The 24,801-nt window shown below is 38.0% G+C and overlaps 2 protein-coding genes across 4 annotated transcripts in view; one reads left to right on the top strand and one right to left on the bottom strand.

Annotated features, from left to right (window-relative positions):
* LOC143864761 (eukaryotic translation initiation factor SUI1 family protein) overlaps nucleotides 1-4,026 on the bottom strand; it is a 29,572-nt gene extending 25,546 nt beyond the window's left edge. For both annotated transcript variants that reach the window (XM_077375568.1, XM_077375567.1), the window contains exon 1: nucleotides 3,816-4,026. The gene's annotated coding sequence lies outside the window, so the exon portion shown is untranslated. The remainder of the gene's footprint in view (nucleotides 1-3,815) is intronic.
* Nucleotides 4,027-9,703: 5,677 nt separating this feature from the next.
* Nucleotides 9,704-17,704, top strand: LOC143864843 (protein NRT1/ PTR FAMILY 5.4-like). 2 transcript variants are annotated; one of them, XM_077375703.1, is made up of 5 exons: nucleotides 9,704-9,836; nucleotides 10,731-10,948; nucleotides 11,985-12,508; nucleotides 13,495-13,961; nucleotides 16,779-17,704. In XM_077375703.1, exons 3-5 carry the CDS (start codon nucleotides 12,362-12,364, stop codon nucleotides 17,578-17,580), a joined length of 1,416 nt encoding a protein of 471 aa, XP_077231818.1. In that variant the 5' UTR covers nucleotides 9,704-9,836; nucleotides 10,731-10,948; nucleotides 11,985-12,361; the 3' UTR covers nucleotides 17,581-17,704. The 2 variants fall into 2 exon arrangements, with proteins under 2 accessions (XP_077231818.1, XP_077231817.1); XM_077375702.1 differs by lacking the exon at nucleotides 11,985-12,508 and having other exon boundaries at nucleotides 9,710-9,836.
* Nucleotides 17,705-24,801: the final 7,097 nt, after the last annotated feature.

Genomic DNA, 24,801 nt, shown 5'->3' with positions numbered 1-24,801 from the left:
CCTTGCTGTTGGGGTTTTGCAAGGGTGATCCATGTGGGCCCAGATCAAAGGGTCCCACACAAGATAATATTAAACATGTGTGGATTTGAAATGTGTGAAAAATAAGATAAACATAAAAGGAATGTCTCTTACCTTTCCAAAAAAAAAAAAAAAGGAATGTCTCTCTTTCATTTTGTTGTAAAGAGTTTCCTTAAAAAGGGAAGTGGGAATATCTCTAGGAGAAAATATCCTATGAGAAAATATCTCCTAGTAAACTTACTATTTATACTTTTATAGTAAGTCGGCGATTTACTACTAAAAGTAAATCTGCAACTTACTACTTCTGTTTTGAATAAGAAGATATCTTTCGTCTGAAAAGAAAAACCATGCATTGGGATGAAGAATTGTGAGTCAAGAGAATCTCTCCCACTACTTTTCTGTTTTGTATCTTTTTCTCTTCTTAGATCAGTGTTCCTTCCATATAGATGATTAATAGAGGATGCATTTCTTTAATCTAATCTTTCTAGGATTTGAAAGATAGGTTTCTGAGTAGGGTTTGTTTCGCCTACTCTAATGTATTTGTGCTTTGGTTCATCTTTATTTAGAAATTACATGCATACATAGAAGGTGTACTTGAAAGTCTCATCAGCCAGATCGGATTATTGGTCATATAAATTCCAAAAAACAATTTTAAAAGTCCAAAAATACAATTTTGGGTCAAAGGGGGCCGCCTTCAGTGTAGCATTCATCTGTCGTGTAGCATTCATCTGTCTGCAGACACGGGCACGGGCGTATCTATGCACTACTAAAGCAACCACATTCTTCCCCATGGAAAAAAAAAAGGAAAAAAGAAACACCCAAATTATTTAGACTTTTAAGCCGTGTTTTTTTGAGATTGTGAACTCAAGATTAAATGTAATTCTGAGTCTAATAATCGGTTTGGAACTCATAATCGGTTGTTACAATCTCAAACAAACGGGGCCTTAGTTACATGTTAATTATGAAATAATAATCGAATATGCATGCATACATATATAAATTTAGGTAGATATCTGCTTCCAGAACAATATACTTCAATCAAAATTGCATAGATTCATGCATGAGTGTGTGTATTAAACTATTAATAGTTCGGAAGCATTTATATAAATTATGTGTATCAGTGTATGTATATAGTTCTGCACATATCCAGATATTTGAAGGCCTTGTTTGTTTGAGATTGTGGCAACCGATTGTTAGCCCCAAACCTATTATCGGACCCTGTTCGTTTGAGATTATGACAACTGATTGTGAGTCCCAAACCTATTATTGGGCTCAAAATTACACTTAAACTTGAGTCCAATAATAAGTTTGGGGCTGACAATCGGTTGTCATAATCTGAAAGAAACAGGGCCTATATGTAATTTTGAGTCTAATAATAGGTTTTGGGCTCACAATCAGTTTAAATGAACAGGCCCTTAGCAAATGAAACAACAATTAATTGATTTGATTCATTGAGGAAAATTAACTAACGAATCTTCATAAAAACTAATAATCCAGCAAAACGAATCGATTGAGCTGATTAAAAAAGAAAATGAAAGGAAATTACTAAAGCATGATTGACAATACAAAAATTGGCAGAACAAAGAAAATTGTGAAAACGAATAAGAAGAAGAAAAATAGAAAGAATTGCGTGAATTATAAGGATTAAGACTAAGCTAAACAGATGATATCTGATTCAATTGAAATATCGAAGCAAGTGAAAGAAATCAAAAAAATCAAAATCCAGGATAAAAACTTACCGATAATTTGACATCTTATTTTGCTTCGGAATCTTAAAAGATGGATGTTTTTTTTTTGTTATTGTTGAAAGCTTTCAACCTTTCATCTAATAAGCAGAGTTCCTCTCCTTCGAATGTTTTGGAAGCAGCAACAATAGGGAAAAAATCAACAGTTCTATCCTTAGATTATTTTGTGTTTCTGCTTCCTAATATAATTTCAAAAAAACATCATTCCATAATTATATACATCAACTTTTGTAGTTATAGGATTGCCAGAAGCCCATTCTGGCGCAAGATAGCCTAAGATTTCCCTCAAGGTTGTTAGAACCCGGCTGCAATCTCATCCTATGAGCTTCGATATTCCAAAATCTGACATCTTGGGGCAAAATTTAGCATCTAATAGCACATTCTCTTGCTTGATGTCGCAATGTATGATGCAATCTCTGCACTCTTCATGGAGATAGGCTAATCATCTAGTAATCCCAAGTGCAATTTGGTATCTAACCTTCCAGTCCAAAAAATCAGAATTCTTATGGAACAGATTACAAGCTAGAGAACCATTTGGCATGTAATCATAAACCAGCAATCTTTCACTACCTTCGGCGCAAATTCCACGAAGTCGAACTATATTAATATGTTGAATAAGTCCAATTGTACTCACTTCCATTCGGAATTGCTTCTCCCATTGTCTAAAGCCCTCAAGTTTCTTCACAGCCATGGCATTTGAATTTGGCAAAGTCTCTTTAAAAACAGAACCAAAACTACCTGCCTCAAGTTTCTCTGAGAAATTATATGTCACCTTCTTCAAATCCTTGTAGCTAAACATCACAAAAACCCCTCAGGGAATCGATCTTTATCTCCGTCTTGCGGGTTCTGAACTTCCGGCGACTAGCATTAAGAAGGGAACTATTATTTGGTATATTGTTTTTAAAGGCGGTTTAAATCCTTGGTGATGTTTAGCTACAAGGATTTGAAGAATAAGACATAATTTCTCTGAGAAACTTAGGGTAGGTAATTTTGGTTATGTTTTTAAAGGGACTTTCCCAAATTCAAATGACATAGCTGTGAAGAAACTTGAGGGCTTTAGAGAGGGGGATAAGCAATTCCGAATGGAAGTGAGCACAATTGGACTTATTCAACATATTAATATAGTTCGCCTTCGTGGAATCTGCGCCGAAGGTAGTGAAAGATTGTTGGTTTATGATTACATGCCAAACAGTTCTCTAGCTTGCAATCTGTTCCATAAGAATTCTGATTTTTTTACTGGAAGGCTAGGTACCAAATTGCACATGGGATTGCTAGAGGACTACCCTATCTCCATGAATAATGAAGAGATTGCATCATACATTGCGACATCAAGGCGGAGAATGTGCTATTAGATGTTGAATTTTATCCCAAAGTGTCAAATTTTGGAATGTCGAAGCTCATAGGATGATATTGCAGCCGGATTCTAACAACCATGAGGGAACCTTAGGCTATCTCGCGCCAGAATGGGCTTCTGACAATCCTATAACTACAAAAGCTGATGTATAAAGTTATGGAATGATGCTTTTTTAAAATTATATCCGGAAGAAGATACACAAAACAATCTAAGGATGGAACTGTTGATTTTTTCCCTATTGTTGCTGCTTCCAAAACATTCGAAGGAGAGGTACTCTGCTTATATGGTGTAGACCATTATATATTTATATTCCAGTATTTTTCAAAAAGTACTTGTAGTGCTTACATCATCGGATGATCCAAACCGTTCCTTTGATGGGCCATAAGGTAAATAAGTTGTGCCCCAAAAATCATATCCATAGAATGATCATAACCCTCCGATCTATAGAGGTTTATGGTGTAAGAGGGTTAGGATCAACTTGGTTACGAGTCCCCCTCAATCGGGGGAAAGAGGGTAATCCCTTATCAAAAAACCCAGATTTCCTGTGTAAACCTAATATTGAACACACACAAAAATGAAAATAAACACAAACTACAAAATACCTGTGTAAATGGTTGAAGAGTACAGCAACCCTAATGTCAAAAAAAAAAAAAAAAAACGAAAAAAGCAAAATAAAAATTGGGATAGAGAGTACTGACTTTTTTCTTCTTCTTTTTTGGATTGAAGAAGACGAAGAAAGGGCGTGAGATCTAGGGCTGAAAATCACCTTCTCTACTTCGTTCTCTGAAAATGAGAGAGAGGTGATGATGGACGACAAAGGAAATATGAGGGACGAGGGATGCGATAACCCTAGCCTTCCTTTTTTTTCCTCTGAATATCACGGAAGCCTCGAAAACGAATCTCGGTATTACGAAATTTTGGTTTGGTAATTACAAACGGGCCCACTTTGTCTAGCCAATGGGAAACCCCTATTACACTCCAGCGTAATGTGGGACTCGACTGGAATTTTTGAAATTATCTGTGTATTTGAAAAGGGCTCAACTGTCATTTTACATGTGATCTGTAACCCACTGGGCAAATGGGAATGCTGTTAAACAATAGTGCGCAGATACCCCCTCTAAGCTGCTGCTAGAAACACTCGTCTCTTTCCCATAATCTACTGCTATATAGCTAGAGAAAAAAAGGAATTTTTTTTCTTTCTTTTTTTTGAAAAGGGCAACAGCATATATATATATAAAAACAGAACCGAGGTGGTCCTGAAGGAACAAAGATAATACAAAGATAGCAGTACAATAATTCAAGGAGGTAGATAGTCAAAGCACTCAAACGCGGCCCGAAAGACTCCTTTCTTGGCAAGGGTGTCTGCTTCCGCATTGGCTGATCTCCTGACATGGCGAAAAACTATTGAGGAGCCCTTAGCTCTGTCCTCTATTTCCTCTAAGAGAGGCAAAAATCGCCAAGGGGGAGAAGCGTTACCCGAAAGCCAGCGAATAACATTTAAGGAATCCCCTTCGACGATAATTTTGTCGCACTCTAGACGAGGCATCGAGAGAAGCCCGCTATGAACGGCTCGGACCTCTGCCTCGTTTGAGTCTGCCACTCCGATAGGCCCCGAGTAGGCCCAGAGGACTTCCCCTTTGTGGTTTCTATATAACCCCCCTACTCCTGCCATTCCTGGATTGCCGATAGACGATCCGTCAAAGTTAAGTTTCAGGGACCCCGGAGGAGGAGGATTTTTACTTTGGTAGCCGAATTTGGGTTGGGTTGGGTTGGGTTAAGCTTTTTCGCAAATTGGGTTGGGCCGGGTTGGGAAAAATCAACCCGAATTTGAAATTGGGTCGAGCCGGGTTGGGCTGTCGGGCAACCAGACCCGACCAGAAACCCCAAATTTGGGTTCTATCTGAAGAGTTCTGTATATGTGTTTTTCTTTTTCAACATTGAAATAGTCTCCACAGTCCACAATTGACGGTTTGGATAATCCTATGGTGCGGGCCATACCGTACTTTAATAAAGTGAGGAGTATGATCATCAAAATATAGTAGTACGGATAACATTTCCCTTTGTTAATGGCTAGTCCTTGTTTGGTTTGGATTTTCAGAACCGACTATGAGTTAGAAACTAATTATTGGTTCTCAATATCCAAAACAACCCGACTTGAGTTTAGATGGTCAACAATTGGTATCATATCAAATCGGGTCAACCCGACCCAACCCAGCCTGAATTGGAAATCGGGTTGGGTCGGATTGAACCCAGTCGGATTGGAAATTGGGTTGGGTCGGAAAATATGGGTTCCTCGGGTTGGGTCGGGTAGAGACACAAGTTGCACCCCTAACTATGACGAAAAAACTACTTTTCCTTATTCACTATATGCGGGTCAAATTACAGAAAGTTTGATATTATGAATGCAGGACACCTGTAAAAATATTGACGAATTCTGGGCACCTTAAGAGGAACAACAATTATGGAAACCTCTATATGTTGGAGGGCTAGGATCAGCCTATGGAAATTATTTTACGGGCACAGCCTATTTATGTTGTGTTCCATCACATGGACGGTTTAGATCAACCTACGATGTGGTCTGTACAGTTCTTTGTTGGCCCGTGCATCGCACAGGGTTTTTTTTTTTGCTAGTAATCTATATATACTAGTGGCATACACGTGCGATGCACGGGGCAACATAATAATGTATGTTATAGAATTTGTTTTTTTTTTAAAGAAAGAGAAGAAGATAACATTTGTAAAGAAGATTAGGATTCAGGAATTAGAGGTACCCCACTGAGAATTAGTATTTTTTAGAACGGAAAGTAGATTTTTGAAAATAGAGAAAATGTTATAATACATGAGAGAGAGAGAGAGAGTAGGGGCGGCGAAACAAAATTTCTTAAATCAATAAATAAGTGATCAAGCAATAAAGCCCTCATAATCATCATGCAACATGAAACAAATCAGAGGTCCTAATGTCCACCTCCGAGAATAATTTATCTTATCAATATTTGCTCTCTATCAAAAGTTTTGAACATTTGACAATGAAAAATAATAGTTACGTCAAAAAATAATAATTGCACTCAACCATAAACACAAAGATGTTATCAAGTTTCTAAAAAACATTATAAAATGTCATTACATGTAAAACAATGGTTTGGATTTCATGAAGAATACCCAATTCTTTGTCTATCTATGGCTTGGATTTCATTAAGAATTCGTTGTCTATCTCCTTTTGATGTTCCTCAGCTCCACCATATTATGCAACTTTGGGTTTCATGAAGAATACCCAAATTCCGAAAAAAAATAGATATAGGTCATAAGTGGAAAGCTATAGAGAACCAAAGATATGCAAGAGGAAGTAACGAAAAGCATACCCATTAGTATGTAACAGATAAGAAAAAGTTCCGTTCTTTAAGTCGTTGAATTGGAACATGACAATAGAACTAATGACTGCCGATTGTATAAGCAATGTCATTCCCATGTATACATGCTCAAATATTGAAGCAATCCATAGACCCATGTCTGCTTTTAACCTACCTTACTACCATTAAACAATATGAGACAGGGTATAAAAATGAAATTACCATTCTGAAATATATTTAGTACTTCTAATTGGCTCTTTCTAGCAGACTATTTCCTTTTCTGTAACTGAACTTTATGTGAAATCCTGTAAAAAAAAATGCACAGAAATCTGCCCATCTGTAACAGTACTTTATGTTAACCAGTTATAGTACCTAACCATACATTTTATGTGCTCATAAATGACTGTCCGGGATTTCTCAACGTATGGGTGTTTTTTCTCATAAAGGTTATGACATTCAATGAGATATGTTTTCCTCAAATCACTGTCTTATATTATTTGTATTTCTAATTTCGTGTCAATCTCACATGCAGGTTGCATGTATTTCTGCATATAAAATCAAATTGTCTCCTCATAAAAATGGTGCATCATCTAATTCAATAATCCTGTTCTGCATCTGCAGGGTGTGTACTCTGTTTGCAGTGAGCAGTCCCCCAAACCCCAACAAACATGGAATATCAACAAATACAACAAAACAAAACAAAATGTGGAAGATGAACATTAATTCAAAAACTAAGAAAGGAATTGTTAACTTACCAACTTCTCCAATAGCTTAAGCTAAAGCTTAAGCTTTTGGAGAAAGGCGTTATTTATCTTTTATACTTTAACACTCCCCAGCACGTGTGGCTCACTTGGCAAACACGTGACACATGTGGTCCCACTTTGAGCTGACCATCACATGTGGAGTTTTGCTATCCGGGAGGTTTGAACTCATACCTTTGCTCTGATACCATGTTAACTTACCAACTTCTCCAATAGCTTAAGCTTTTGGAGAAAGGCGTTATTTATCTTTTATACTTTAACAGGAAATTAGAAACAATTCGAATAAATTGGAACTATAGAGAAATTCCAAATGAAATCCAAACACAACATAAAAAAATAGTGTATTACAATTAAAAATTCATCCAACAAAAAAAATGAAATATAGTCGAAAAACAGCAAGAACATTAATTCAGCGGAAAAAAATATCAGACAAATCTAAACCAATGATGGAGACTAAACAAAAGCATGAAATTGGATTGAAAACAAATTTCAATTGAAAAATGCTAGTAGTAGGAAGGTTGAGAAGCATAAGCACCTGAAGAAAAGGACAGTACCACTTGAAAATAGATATCCCAGCACCTCCTCTAATGTTATTCTCTGGCTTATGGGTGCAGCCTCTCCCCTGTGGCGTTTTTTATCTCTCTTTGAGGAACTAGATGATTTATTTCTTCTCTCATCTATATCCTTTAGACATGTGAGGAGATCAGCTAATTCAGAGGCTGACTCCCTAGCTAAGAGTGGTGTATTTAGGCCTAGTTTGGAGCGGTTTGATTATCTCCCTCATTGATTTTGTATTTTCTTTTTATCATTTTCTGTACCTTGCTGTGAACCAACTCGGTTCTTAATATATTCTTTTTCTACCGTTTAAAAAAAATAAATAGATATCCCAGTGCTAATTAACAGGAAGAGAGCATTTAACAGAGGGAGAATAGAAGAAGATGGAGCAAGTAGCATTTTTATCTTTTTTTTCAATGAGGTATATCCTTTTAAAGAATTCTACAAATTTGTCTTTTGGAGATTATAGTTTCAATAAAAGATTTCTATTCAGAAAAGAAAGGTGGCGCACCCTCGTAGTCCATGATTCCGTTTTACTATTATATTATATGATATGATGATATGATTTCCATAATGTGCAGGCCCTCTATAGTATGATCATATTATGGAAAGTATTTTCGAGGCACAACCAATTTACAAACTTATTTAAGTTGTAAGAACGTTTTTATAGGATGATCCTAGAACTTCGATCTATAGAGATTTTCATAATGTGCAGTCCCTCTATAGATTGGAGAATTATGATCATATTATGCAAATAATTTTCAAGGTGCAACCTATTTACGTTGTGGCCCAACAAATGGACAATTTGGGACAATTTGAATCATCCTATGGAGTGGGTACGTACATTACTTAAAAAAAAAAAGGCAAACGCCATACAAAAACTCCCAATTTTATATACTCTTTCCGAGATTTTATATGGTGTAAGCCCGTATATGGTCTAGTATTTTTTAAATGTATTGTACGTCCTGCTTTATGAGATGATCCAAACCGTTCATTTGTTAGGCTACAAGTTTAATAGGCTCTGCCCCAAAAATCATTTCCATGGGATGATCCTAACCCTCCGATCTATTAGAGGGACTGCACATTATAAAAAGCGCTATAGATTGGAGGGTTAGGATCATCCCATAGAAATGGTTTTTGAGGCACAACCTATTTACATTCTAGCCCTGCAAATGAACGTTTTGGATCTGGGGAAAATGAGAATGCCTCAAGAGGATGCTTCATCAAACCCCAATAAAAACATGGGGATTTTCAACCTCTACCACCTCTGCACAGAGGGGCCGAGGCACATATAGCATGAGGTGGGCCATGGCCCCTCAATGACCAATGCAAGCCGGTGTAAATTAGTCTAGCCCCCACAAGTGTAAATTCCTGGCTCCGCCTCTGTCCGCACCGGTCTGTTTCTTCAGCAACCCCAGATGCCTCATCTCCCCATAAAGTGGGCCGCACAGTATTTAAAAATAAATAAAAATACTTGAGGGCTATGATCATCCTATGGAAATGATTTTTGAGACAAAAACTATTTACATTGCAGCCCAATAAATGAACGGTTTGGATCATCCCATAAAGTTGGCCATACAGTATTTTTTTTTAAAAATACCGGAGACTTAGGATCATCCTAAAGGAAATTATTTTTTGGGCACAAACTACGTACTTAACATTCTAGCCCAACAAATGAACAGGTTGGATCATGGCAGAAGTGCACCGCACTGTATTTTTTAAAAATACTGCTGGCTTACACCATATAAAACTATCCTTTTCATGTTATGACTTATGAGAATGCACCGTATGTACAAAAAAATCACCTTTTTCGTGAGTTTACTAAATTAAACTAGAATGACAAATCTTTGCTAATAAAAGAATTCATAATTTAGCAAAGATCGGTTGTTCTGTTTTTCCTTCAGACCACAAATTTTAGATCATAAAAGTCTCAAAATTTTCAGAAGTTGTATGGAGATGGAGACCTCACATTCTCGCCTCGTGAGACTTCACGAGGAGGAATTCGAGGTGCAAAAACCGTCCAAGGAAGGATGGAGGTCTGCCATCTACATCATCGGTAAGCTAAGACCCTCCCCCATTCTTCTAATTAAGCTCTGTTTGGATGGCAGGAAAAGCATACGATGGAAAGAAAATTCTTAGAAAAGTTTTTCTTTCAACAATTTAGAGGGGAATGATATGATTACGGTTGAGTTAGATGCATGTTAGCAGAACTTGAAGGCCCTTCTAAGTAAAAATTGAATAGGGTTGGTTCAAGTTTTTTTTTTGTTTTTTGTTTTGTGTGCGCCTAAAAAAAATTAGGAATTTTTTGAAGTTTTTTTCTTTCGAAAAAATTCCTACAATCGAAACGGGAGAGTTTTTTTTACGGTGGACAGTCGAGCATGTACATGAAGCCCCAAAAATACATTGGGCCCACATTGTTTGAGTGATCCAAACCATTGATTTTGTTGGGCCCTGAAATAGATAGGAGTGCTCAGAAATACGATTAAAAAAAAGTGCCCAGAAAATCTTCTCCATAGGATGATCTTAACCCTCCGATCGGTACGGTATTTTTTATATGGTGCCTTCCATTTTAAACCTCCACAAATCAGAGGGTTATGATCATCTGATGGAGAATATTTTCTAGGCACACCCTATCTACTTCAAGGTCCAACAGATGAATGATTTGGATCGCCTAAAAAATGTGAGACCAATTGTATTTTTGGGATGCACATGCATGCACGGCCATACATCATATATTTCGAGCCTAGAAAGAGGAATCACATGGAAATACCATGGAATGAGGTTTGATCCTATCCATGGAAATTCACAGAGATTCCGTAAATATCTCCTTCCAAAAATCAAAAGTTCAAAACAACTGGGACTTCTTCGAATATCGGATGTGGTTACTAATTCATGATCTGAATGGTTTAACAAGATTCTAATGTTTAAATTATCCTCTATTTTTTTTCAGCGGTGGAGATCGCAGAGAGATTCGCCTATTGGGGGATTGCCGGAAATCTCATAATATACCTCATAACTGTCCTCCACGAGCCAACTGTTGATGCAGCAAAGAGTGTCAATGTCTGGTCAGGTGTAGCCCATCTGTCTCCATTGGTCGGAGCCTTTATTGCAGACTCCTACTTGGGTCGCTATCGAACCATTCTCTATTCATCCTTCATTTATCTTGCGGTTAGTTTCTTCATAACAATTAGGCCCTATTTGCTAGGATTTTTCAAAATCCATAAAGCAATATTCCTGAAAAGTTGCGATCTTTAGTGAACAATCATGATTCTATAACTAAGTATTGCAATCTTTGGTGAATAGTCATGATTTTATACCAACGATCACATTGTTTCGAACTAGTTTTCATCAAGACATAAAGACATGCTTATTCGAATGAACAGACACATATGTTCTGAAATGGTGCATTGATTCAAATGAACATACATATTTGTTATGAAATAATGCATTGATTCTAATAGACATGTCTATTCATTGACGAACTTTCGGAAAAGACGTGTCTGTAGAAAGTGAACAGACACATATGTTCTATAAATATGCATTGATTCGAATAAAAAGAAAATAGACATGTTTATTCATTGATGACATTTAGAAAATACATGTCTATAGAAAGTGACTATTGGTTGGTTATAAATATGTGGGTTAGGATTCAATTCAAAGAACTTCTTTAGATTCGTTCTCTCTTCTCTATTACTTCTGTAGTTTTGCTTCAATTACAAAACCGCAATGTTCTAACTGAAACAGATTAATTTCTGGGCCAAAATTCTCTTGGGAGACAGATTTGCTGATTACCTTTTGCCGATTTATAAGGGGCAAATTCTGTCTTAAGGAGAGAACGAATTACGTTCGATTTAGGCATTAATTTTCTTCATTCAATTATTCAACAATCTTAAGACAAAATTTGACAATGGAGGAGATGAATGCAAAGTCGTCAATCCAAAATCAGATTGGCAAACTAGATAAGTTTGATGGAACCTTTTTCAAGTGTTGGAAAGGAAAATTGTTTTTTTCTTTACCGGTATGAAGTTAGCGTATGTACTGACAGCAAATAAACCCTAAGAGAAGGCATAAGAGATATCTAATGAAATTGCAAAAGGCTCAAATGGTGTGAAGATGATTTCATGTGCAAAGGGCACATTTCTCTTCTCTATTACTTCTGTAGTTTTGCTTCAATTACAAAACCGCAATGTTCTAACTGAAACAGATTAATTTCTGGGCCAAAATTCTCTTGGGAGGCAGATTTGCTGATTACCTTTTGCAGATTTATAAGGGGCAAATTCTGTCTTAAGGAGAGAACGAATTACGTTCGATTTAGGCATTAATTGTCTTCATTCAATTATTCAACAATCTTAAGACAGAATTTGACAATGGAGGAGATGAATGCAAAGTCGTCAATCCAAAATCAGATTGGCAAACTAGATAAGTTTGATGGAACCTTTTTCAAGTGTTGGAAAGGAAAATTGTTTTTTTCCTTACCGGTATGAAGTTAGCGTATGTACTGACAGAAAATAAATCCTAAGAGAAGGCAGAAGAGATATCTAATGAAATTGCAAAAGGCTCAAATGGTGTGAAGATGATTTCATGTGCAAAGGGCACATTTTGAATGCACTGTTAAACATTCTCTATGATATATATGCTGCAAAGTTCGTTGATGGAACGACAAGGCAACTTTGGGAGGATCTAGACAATAAATACAAGTCTGAAGATGCTGGCCACAAAAAGTTCCGAGTAAGTCAATTATTTGACTATAAAATGGTAAATAATAAGTCTGTTATGGCCCAAGTTCATGAACTACTGTTTATTATGAATCGATTAATATCTTAGGGCCATAACTTAGATGAAACTTTTCAAGTATCCACTATTATTTCTAAGTTACCTATGAATTTGAAAGATTGCCGTAAGGAATTGAAACAAAAGACAGATGCAATGACTATGCAAGGGCTTATAGAATATCTTCAAATTGAAGAAAATTCTCGCAATTTCGATAATCTGGAATTGGAAGGAAATTCACAAAAGGCTCTTGTTATAAAAAATGCATCTCAACCTAAAGGTCATAAGAGGAAAATAAATGGTTCAAAAAATTCTTCATCCAAGAAATCCAAGAGTGATAAACCTTGCTAGAAATGTGGGAAAACTGGACATTTCAAGAAACAATGTCGAGTTTATCTCAAGGAAAATGAAGCAAAGAATCAAGCAAACTTGGTACAAAATGAAGACATTGTTGCGGTCAATTTGGAAGTGAATATGATCAATGATGATGTGGACTGGTGGGTAGATTCTGGAGCAACTAAACATGTTGCAAGGAACAAGAATTTGTTTGAGACTTATGAACCATGACTATTACTACTACTCCTATAGTTGCTTTTGCCATTTTTTAGTTTTTTCTTTTGGGGAGAGGGGGGGGGGGGAGTGTAAGCTAAGGTTTGGCGGGGACCCCTACTGGTTTATTAGATAGAGAGAAGGATGTTGCATTTATGGGAACAAGCCTCCATCCCTAACTCAGAGCGTACATGAGAGAGGAAGATCCAACAACTCGGGAGACAAAAACAGAACACTAAACCTAAAAGTTCAAATTGCTCAATACTCTTGAGTCACATAATCGGCTAGATCTTGTGTTCAAACTGCTATATGTTGTTTTTATTACCATCTTTTTACATTCATTAATTAAATTTCATGTAATTAGCTATAAATTAATTGATTAGGATTGATTGCAGGGACTCTTAACAGTTACTCTAACTACGGAGAGTAGTAAACTCTTATTTTTTATTTCTCTTTATCTGGTGGCCATCGGACAAGGCGGACACAAGCCATGTGCACAAGCATTCGGAGCAGATCAATTTGATGAAGAAAATGTGAAAGAGGTGGAAGCTAAGAAATCATTCTTCAATTGGTGGTACTTAGGGACATGCATTGGCGGGTCTTCGGGACTTTTGATCGTGACTTACACTCAGCACAATATAGGATGGATGGTCGGATTTGCACTTCCCACAATTGCCATGTCCTTTGCACTTGTAACCTTTCTCTCAAAAAGGAAATCATACGTAAAGCAAGCTTCGGGAGGGAGCCCATTCACTCGTATTGCACAAGTCCTTGTTGCAGCCGCTCGCAAATGGCGCCTTTCTTGCACAACGCCTGTTGAAGATGAAGAACGGGTCCCCCTCTCTCGCACTAATCAATTCAAGTAAGCAAAACTTTGCACTTCTTGAACTACATACTCTAAGGGTGTGTTTGGCGTACCGTTTGAAATAGCGTTTAAAACGCCGTTTTGCAAAACGGTGTTTTGGTTCAAAACGGCATTTTGCCAAATGGCGTTTTCATGTTTGGTTCGCCAGATCAAAACGGCATTTTAAACGGCAAACGGAGGTATTGTGTGTTTGGTTGCAAATGTCCAAAAACGGAGTTTTAGTGGTAAAATGACCAAAAAGGGCATTGTTTGGTTGGCCTCAATGTAACTCAACTACTCTCTCATTAGGCCCAATATTAAAAGGTCATTAGGATCTCATTCAAACACTATTAAAATTAAACATCACTGCCAAAAAAAAAAAATGGCTATACCTTTGGGGTTCTTCTCCTTCTTCTTCTTAACAGGCCGGATTTGACGGATGAGTGAAGGCGCTGAGGCAGTGAGGCAGACGAGTGGGTTTGCAACTTTGCAAAGTAGATGAAGAAAGTACGAAACTAAGGTTTCTTTTAATTCTTTTGTCTTTAAAAAATCAAAATTAAGAGATCATATAATGATATCAGCAACCCCATTATTTTGAATTAAATATTAACAATTTAACAAATTTGTGTCCTCAAGAATGATATTAATACCCCCACTTTTTTGGTATTTGACGTAACGCATAAAGTCGCACGCATATATGTAAAAATGGGTTTTGGTGAGGGCAAACACGTAAAATCCCACAGCCCAAAAACTCTGTTCAAAACGCCGTTTTGCAAACGGACCTCCCCCCCTCCGTTTGCAAAACGCCATTTTGAGGGTTCAAAACGGTGTTTCAAACGGCGTTTCAAACGGTGGCTGCGCACCCAAACACTCCCAAACGGCCATTTGGCCGCAAAACGGTGTTTCAAACGCCAAACGGTGTTTTAAACAGTACGCCAAACACGCACTAAACCTGAGTCCTAAATTAGGTTTTAAGACCGTGAAGTTGAGTCTTTGTCCTAGTGGTTATGCCCTCAAGCATGAACCATTGAGGACTTCTTGAACTACGTACTCTGAACCTGAGTCCTAAATTAGGTTTTAAGACCGTGAAGTTTAGTCTTTGTCCTAGCGGTTATGCCCTCAAGCATGAACCATTGACGGGGTATTTGGGTATGGGAAAAGAAAATTATGGAAAATAATGTTCTGTTAAAAACCATTTTATGGAAAAAAAAATTATAAGGTCTACCAGGTTCTCAATTTTCCTTAAAAATAAGGAAATTTTTTAATTTTAAGCCATGTCTGGCAGCTAGGATTTTTTTTTTTTCATGATAAATAAGTGTCTCCGACTGGTGGAGAGGAGTAGGGCGGGGGGGGGGGGGGGGGGGGGGGGGGGTGAAGGAGAGATTTGGGAGGGCACGGCTGAGATGAGCGTTAGAAGTGGCAAAAAATAAGGGTGACTCTAATTTCCTAATTTGCCCTACGCCTGTCTCACCACTTGGAGACTAGTTTATCATGAAAAAAAAAAATCATAGGGCGCGTTTGGCTACCATGAAATTTTTTTGCTGGAAAATTAGTTTACCCAATGGTGAGTCTATCGGTGGGAGAGGGCTAGACATGTGAGGGACTGAATGAAGAGAAGGTAAGAGAACCCTGAAAAACAACAAAACAAAATCCTCCACCCAAAACATGATTGATTTTTTTCTTGTTTTTAGTCACTTCACACCCTCTAATCACTCGTTCTCTCTCAAGTCTCTCGTTCTCCCACCCTCCCTACGACCCTACCCCTCTCTCACCACTTGAAAAGCTTATCTATCATTCAAAAAGAGAGCAAGCTTAGCTGCGCTCGAGCACAGAAACAAGGTGGGGCCACATTTTGGGTGAGATCCAAAGCATTCATTTGATGGGCCCTTTCATGGGTAGGGTGTCCACAAAAAATCAACTCCATTGGATCACCTTAGGGTGTCCATTTGTGGGGCCAAAAAATGGACAGATTCCACAAATCTGTCCATTTTTTGGCCCCATAAATGGACACCCATTGGTGATCCAATGGAGCTGATTTTTGGTAGGCTCCCCATCCATGATGGGGCCTTCCAAATGAATGGCTAGGATCACCCCCCCAATGGCCCCACCCCATGTTTCTATGCTCGAGCGCTGCAACCCTGTTCTCAAAAAAAAATCATGGTTGCCAAACATGGTCTGAATTAGGTTTAAAGACTATGTAGTTGAGTCTTGCAGTCCCTAATGGTTATGCCTTAAAGCATGTGCTGCTAAGGGGTGTTCAAAGAAAATTATGGAAAATAATATTTTTCATGAAAAAATATTCAGTGCAAAATAAGATTCCTTGATCTAGTAGTTCCGCAATTTTCATTGAAAAATAAGGAAAATTTCAATTTTTGAAAAAAAAAACATAGAAAAAGAGTTTAAACAAACACTTGAAAATTCATTTTCCATGTAAAAAATTCTAAAAAATAATAATTCCTCTTCATCCAAACAGCCCACTAGGGGAATGTTCTAGTGTTTGATGCCACACAACGAGTCTTCGCCGTTGATGAAAATCACTTACGTCCCCAAGGGGAGGCCTCGATTTTTGTAAGACATGGTAGGACCGAATTGGATTCAACTATAACTGCCGTCCGATCTCATTAATCACACGATAAGTCTGTCATTTCTGATTTCTGGCCTTTCTTTAGTTCTTTCTGCTGGTAGGATATGGTCGCCTTTTTAGAAATCACAGGATGAGGGAGAGATTTCTAAAACCTTGATTTCTTAGTTAAACCCTTTATCTCCAACCTACTCACCCCACATCTGCAACCTACTTCCATTATAAAATCCTGACTAACTTGAGAAATATTGCAGGTTTTTGGACAAAGCTGCCATCAAAGACGAGGTGGATGAACAAAGGGAAAATAAATGGAGGCTTTGCTCAACAGCTCAAGTAGAAGAAGTGAAATTACTCATCCGTCTAATCCCCATATGGCTAACCACCATAATGTATGCAGTGGCCGATGGTCAAATTGCCACATTCTTCACTAAGCAAATCAGCACTGTAAACACAAATCTTACCCCCACAATCAAAATCCCACCCGCATCCATTCAAGTCATAGTTCCCTTCATATCAATTCTCATCATCCCATTTTACGACCGGATTTTCGTCCCGGCGGCTCGAAAACTCACCGGAATCCCCACCGGTATAACAACGCTCCAACGTATCGGAGTTGGGATTTTTCTATCTGTAGTATCCATGGTCTTGGCTGCTCTAGTAGAGACAAAAAGACTTAAAATTGCGTCACAACTCGGGCCCGAAGATGCACCTATGATTCCCATGAGCATGTGGTGGTTGGTTCCTCAATTCGCGATTTTTGGAGTGGCTGATATGCTTTCGTTGGCGGGTTTGCAAGAATTGTTCTATGATCAGATGCCCGATGGAATGAGGAGCATGGGATCTGCAGCCTTTCTCAGTATCCTCAGCATGGGGAATTTCGCGAACAATTTTATCATATTTTTTATAGAGATGTTTAGGCCAGAATGGTTAGCTGGTGATCTTAATCACTCACGTTTGGACAACTACTATTGGGTTCTTGCTGGGTTGGGCGCTCTGTGGCTTGTGTTTTATTTGATTGTATCAAAACGTTTTATTTACAGGAAAATTCATGGTTGAGGGTTTGGTTTGTAACTACAAAACTTCTGTTGGTGCCCCTCATTAGATCATTGTATTTTTTGTTGATCCACAGTGCAAAGGTGAAAAAAGGACCCATTTCAAAAATTTATACTCTTAAATGACAGTTGATATGGTGAAAAAATGCCATGCTATGAGAGCTCATTCCAATTCCAAGGCCAATACAATGAGATAGTTTATGGGCCTCTTCGGATTCCACTAAAATTGGTCATTATTTGCAAATAAGATTTGTATTAATTTAGGGCATGATTGGATTGCAGTAATTATCTAGAATGAGTTTGGAAAAGAAAGGCTTTTTCATAATTTCTTCCTTTTCATTTCGCAAATGAAGTCAACTTAAAATTGTGGAAATTGACATTAACATCCACAACAGGCATTTCCTGATAGGATTTTAACAATTTTTTGCCTTGTGGCCATTTTATTGCAAGAAACCTAACTAATAAACCCAAGTCGCTTTTTTGTTGTACTCTAATATCCATCATTGATGGAATGAATGAAAATCCTAGCCGGTTTGATCCTGTATTCCTATTGTAGGATGAGATGGGCGTTATGAATGTAGAGACAGAGACCATAAAACACATCACGATGGTGGTGTGAACATGGAACCTGTGAAAGGAATTTTAGCTCTAAAGGGATCGAATCCTAGCCAGTTTGATCCTATATTCCTACTCGCTCTTTTGGTATCGCCTTACGACAAGTGAAAATATATCTCCGTTGTCGCCTACAATCACCTCAATACCATCATATTCCAAGGCTTCGTCTCTCTCTTCACCATCCAACGCAAGCTCTGGCTCAACTAAATTCACTGAACCTCTTTGGGGACACTGATCAGACCTATGCCTTTGCTGCTGGCACGTAATAACACTTATCTTGTACAGGTTGGGCATATGGATTCTTTGACGGAGTCCCTCATGTTAGCTTTGTTTGACTACTACTAGCCATCGCATCTCAGGTCCCTTTAACATGTGGTTTAGACTAAGCGGTCACGGTTTGCTTCTCTTTATCTGAAGTAGCACGTAATAAATCAAAAGAAGTTTGAGGGGATACCTCTGTTCTCCCAAGAGGGCTCTCTAGTTGCATCTCAACCCCAATAGTAAGAATTATAGCATCCATCAAGGTAAAAACAGACTGTAATGAAACTGGATCACGAATCGTCATTCGCAAACCTCGAATGAATCTTGAAATTTGTTGTTGTTAGGATTCCATTAAATCGTTACGCGATGAGAGTCTATGAAATTCTTCCGTATAGGTCTGCACCGAACGATTCCCCTGCTTGCACTTCTGATGATGCTGAAACAATATTGCATAGTATGGTGGTAACCTCTCTCTCAACAATTTCTTCATCTTCATTCACGTTCGTACAAGTGTCTTTCTTTGCCGTGTTCAGGAAAGCTGTAATTGTTCCTCTGGAATCTCCATATAATCAAAGAACCGCTCGACCTCTGCTAGCCAATTCAAGAAATCTTTAATATGAAGATGACCACTGAAAGTGGAAAGGTCGATCTTCATATGGAAATTCCTTGTATCATGATCACTACCGTCGCAATAACCTCAACTATCATTTGGTCTCGCAAACACCTCTTCGGCATATCCATCATCTTTATTGGAATCCTCCTTGTAGGCCGGAGGCCTACTCGGATTAGAAATGTGTCGAGGAAAGTGCCCTAGAATAGATTGCCCGCAAGCCCCTTCGTCGGTACAAAGTCTAACAATGACGCGATCCCGATTGGGCTCCACTGTAAGCCTCCCAATTGCCGACTCAAAACGTTGAAGCACCCGTTGGTTTTCATGTTGGAAATTGACAAATTCAACCCTCAAAGGGACTTCTCCACTATCAACATTGTCGAAGTTGTACTCTTCGTCTCGGGCTGCCATTAGCACAAGAAAATCCTCGCCTTGATACCAGCTAATGCAGAAGATCAAATGGGAAATCCACTAGGGAAGAAGAAGAAGCATAGAGTCTACTAGTCAAGGAGGAGAGCGATTTGATAGGGGGGGGGGTTGGAGGGGAGAGGCTCTTCAATCACATTAATGGCCAGAAACTGCCTCTCACGTTACTTTTTACTTTAGTTTGTTGTTTGCCTTTACTTTTTGGATATAAGTTAATAGGAAATATTAAATAAGTATTATATTTGTAAGGATGGAAAGAAAAAACAAAAAAGTCAACAAAAGGTCAAAAACTACAAAAAAAAAAACATGTATACTGACAAACTGTGTATATCTTTGGCGGGTTCACAGGTCGGGTCGGGTTTCCTGGTCCCCAACCCGAAATTTAAGTCGGGTTCCAAATCCCAACCCGGACCTGGACCCGAACCCAACCCGAAATTGGTCAACCCAACCCGCCCAAAAATCGGGTTCAACCCGACCCAAGTTGCACCCCTAGTTCTAACGTGATACATCACTTGCCAATGGGCCCAATCGGTCCACCGGATCGTTTAGATCTGATTCTAAATGGGTGGGACATAAACCAGTGACGTGGGTTCATAATGCCAAGCAACCAGTTACTCCAAAACCTCAAAATCTCAAGCTTTTGGCGAAGGCGTTATTCATTCTTTTATACTTTTAACACTCCCCCTCACGTGTGGCCCCTCTTTCTAGGGTTGGCCTACACATGGCATATGTGGTCCCTATTTGGGGTTTGGCCATTGCATGTGGATTTTTGTTATTAAGGAGGTTTGAACTCAAGACTTTTTGCTCTGATATCATATCAAACAACTAGTAGATTCTTTTATACTTTAACACATAAAACAAAGTTTGGATTCAAATTTATCATGAGTCATGACACAAACATAAGTAGATTCAATTGAAATCCATTGACCGCCTTATCCTTTACAAAGGGTCCACTAGTATATAGCTCATTAGGGGTTTGCTAGCGACCATAAGGCTTTTCGCGGCTGGGCTGTTGCATGTGAGACTAGCCACCTCAGATGAATTAAATGAATAAGACAAAATCTGAGTCTGTGGGGGCTGCTCTCACAAGCAACAGCTCAGGCACAAAATACCTTCTGCGATGGTCCCTAGCAAATCAAAACTCATTATTATATACGTGTCCATACTCCACTTGACCATTAATTATTATGCACTTGAGGTCCATTATTTTATGGCCCTTATACCCTTCATATATGGGCATCACTAGTATATTAACTCATCACTACCCCCATTAGTTTTTTGTCACCATGCTCTTTTTCCTTTTCTAAGCACTACGAGTAGATTAGTGATCATAATGCATGTCCTGTCCACTAACTTTTTGTTACAATCAATAGCAAAAGAAAGACATGGTTATTGCTGTCGACTAATTTGGTAGAGAAACAAAGAATGTCTGCAAAATTTTGTCTTTTACTGGCAAATTTTCACTTTTACAATAAACAGTAAGAGACAAAATTTTGCCTCATCTATAGAGAGCAATTTCAGACAATGGTCTAACTTCCCATACATAAGAAAAAGGAATGTAAAAATTAAGGGTCTAGTAATTTCACTAAACTTGGATAAATTACAAAGAGAATCAATGGTGCTTATATAGAGCACTTACATGATGAACATATAAAGAAGAATATAGTAAACATGGAAAGAGATTAAGTGAGAAGGGAAAGAGATAATTTAAATCTAATCTAGTTACCTAATAAGCTTACCTACCTCAATTTACCACCAAATCAAATCAAATCTTAAATCCTAATTTATTAAGCTTGCTCCATCTAATCAACTTTCCTAATCTTCCACCAAGATGATCCAACGATGGGATCTTCATACTTTAACATGCCCCCTCAAACGTATGTGGATTGAAAAATCAACATACGTTTGATTACAATGAAATTCCCCAATAAGAAAATAAAATGTTCTCCCCATATGAAAATATAATCTTTTGATTGAAGCGCACTGCTGAAGTTTGATGATGAATATGTCCTGATGTTGTTGCCGAATGTATATTGTCGAAGAATACGCCACTTGTTGATTTGCCGTGAAGAGATGGATGAGAACAAATCATAGCCTCAATGGGCTAGACAATACTCAAGCCTCGATGGACGAGTAAGAATGAGTCATTATGGAGCAAAGCCGGAATGTGCAAGAAATGGATCACTATGGACCAAAGCCGGAATGGGCAAGAAATGGGTCACTATGGACCAATGCCATAATGGGCAAGTCATTAGGTCGATTTAGAATATCGAACCTTCTGGAAATAGGTCACATTGGACCAAAGCCTCGAAGAGCAAAATGATGCCTTGATAGGTGATAATGAGCCTCAATGGGCTAGATACATGGGTCGGCAAGTTCCAATCCTCATGGAATTTGGAAACAACTCTCTCAAGCACGCACTTCAAAACAAATGAAGCACCTCAATTGGAAAGAGAGAATATTCCGGGCACGCACCTCAAATAAAGTACCTCAACCGAAATATACATATAAAAAAAAGAAAAGAAAGTGAAGGAGAGAAAAAGAATTGGTGAGAAGCGGCAATTAGATGGTTTAGAACAATAACGACAATTACATGAGAAAGGCGTAATAATGGGCCAACTATAAAATTTTAGATGGGGATTGGAGATATGAAATATGGAATGGAGGGGCTGCCTTTTATCAAAGCTAGTGCAAAAGTTTTGCTAATGAGGAAAGTCTAAAAATTAGAAGAAAATGTTGCTGCCATTATCAATTTTGAGGTGAGGGCACCATGGTTCACCGAATATAAAACGGAAAAAAAAAGAACGTGAGAAGGACATGGACGAACTCATTCTCTACCCTTGTGATCTTGTAATGGCACTTCTGCAAACACACTGAAACAACACAATGGTGCTGTTGGATGGTTAGGACAAATAAAACTAAGAGAAAAATAAAAAAAGACAGTAAAACAAAGTTGGGAAAGATGGTGGCCGGGCGGACGGCTAGATCGGCCGTCCGTCGGAAAGCAAAGATTGTAGGGTTGTCGTCAAGGCCGCACCCGGGTAGGATCGACCCGCTCTGATACCATGTAAAATTTTCTAGTAATTTCACTAAACTTGGATAAATTACAAAGAGAATCAATGGTGCTTATATAGAGCACTTACATGATGAACATATAAAGAATAATATAGTAAACATGGAAAGAGATTAAGTGAGATGGGAAAGAGATAATTTAAATCTAATCTAGTTACCTAATAAGCTTACCTACCTCAATTTACCACCTAATCAAATCAAATCTTAAATCCTAATTTATTAAGCTTGCTCCATCCAATCAACTTTTCTAATCTTCCACCAAGATACTCTAACGATGGGATCTTCATACTTTAACATTTTATCTATTCTTGATGGAACCATAACGAGGCATGATGGATAAGGTCGAAGAATCATATGATGTTTTCAACGACACTTATCTGACCATATAAACAAGAGTGAGGCACAATAAATATTTTTAGGAAGGCGCAAAAAAATGACTTGTAAAGATGGCTTTTCTTTTAGCATTTTTCGAAACAAGCATATGTTCAATATATAAATTAGTTTCTATAAGATCTTAGAGCATTATTGCTAATTTTATCTATTCTTGAGCATTATTGCTAAAGAAAGCTTTCTTACTGGCTTTCTTTGTGATGTATGCGATCACAAAGAATGAATTTGATTGAAGACTTCAAAGGAGAAAGAAAGCCAGTAAGAAAGTTTGGGAAGCATATTCAATATTTTTTAAAACTGGAAAGTGCCTAGGATCCGTGTGGAACCTTGAAATTTTATTCATATACCAAAAAAAAAGATCAACGGAGTATTTATTTTTGATGGGAAATGATATTCCCACGCCCTTGATTCAATAATGGCATTGTACCCTAACAATTTTTCTAATTAGCTTTTATAGTTTGTCACAACTCCAAATTTACTCTCAATAAGCAACTATAAAAGGTGTAGTAAAGCAGAGAAGAGAGGGCCATTGAAAAAAGGGCAAAATTCTCTCAATAACCAAATTTTGAAGGGAAATGATTTCAGCGTCACAGTGTTCTGATAAACATGCGCTCCACTTGTTTGTCGGGTAGCATTTAAAGGGCTTTAAGAGCTTTTTGAGAACCGTAATATCCTTTAAATACAACACGACAAACAAGTGGAGCGCATGTTTATCAAAACATTGTGGTGCTGAAATCATTTCCCTTGAAGTAAAGAATAGAGTGTCAACATTGAAACAAGGGAGTGGAAATATCATTTCACTTTAATTTTAGGGAAATGATATAATCAACACATTTCTTCCCTGGGCCATCCCTTCATAAATACTAGATTTTATATGATGCTGGTGGTATAAACCTGTATTTTTCAAAAGGTACAATACGACCCAGTCCATAGGATGATCCAAATTGTCCATTTGTTGGGCCACAACATAAATAGGCCGTGCCCCAAAAATGATTTCCATAGAATGATCCAAACCCTTTGATCTATGGAAGTTTCCATAATGTATCGCTCTACAGATCGAAGGGTTTGGATCATCCTGTGAAAACGATTTTTAGGGTGCAATCTATTTATGTCTTGGCCCAACAAATGGACGGTTTGGATAATCGTATGGACCGTGCAGTACCATACATTTTGAAAAAGTATGGGTTTAGACTTTATACGGCACACACACCGATAAAATCTCACAAGCCCGTGTTTTTCAAAAAGTAGGGTACTACAATCCAATCCGTCATCCTAACCTTCCGATCTATTTAAGCTTCTATAATGTGCATTATGATGGAGGGTCCGATTTGAAACGGATCTTGACCGAGATACAACAAGTAGGATCCGAAGAACACTCCGAATCCATTCGGATCTAGATATCTGAATTACTTGAACACTCCTAAAAAAACAGTGGTGATACTTGACAAGTACAGTACGTAAAAGGGGTGGCTGGGGAAGAAAAGGAGGTGAATATATCACTTATATTCCTAATGCTCTGTATGGTTGCCAGGTTTTTTTTGGTCCCAGGAGTTATGTGGGAGAAAAAAATACCCTGGGAGATAGGTGGGAAAAAAAAGACCTGGAAGTATCTTGGTAAAATAAAAATCCCATGTTTGGTTATGTGGGAGAAAAAAAAACCCTGGGAGATATGGTGGGAAAAAAAAAAAACTTTGTTTCGTTGCTTGAATTGTTGGGTAGAAAAAAATTCTTCTCAAGCTTATTTTTGGTTCCTGAGTTTATTTTTGTTCCTGGGGTTATCTTGGGATGGGATGAAAAGGCAATCATTACAAAAGTGGGATTAAAAAATTCACCCCACAAGTAATCATTACA

Source organism: Tasmannia lanceolata, unplaced genomic scaffold, assembly GCF_043159265.1.
Source record: "Tasmannia lanceolata isolate RefF3 unplaced genomic scaffold, GAP_Taslan_0.1 ptg000054l, whole genome shotgun sequence".
Classification (NCBI taxonomy): domain Eukaryota; kingdom Viridiplantae; phylum Streptophyta; class Magnoliopsida; order Canellales; family Winteraceae; genus Tasmannia; species Tasmannia lanceolata.
This window is presented reverse-complemented; position numbering and strand designations above follow the sequence as displayed.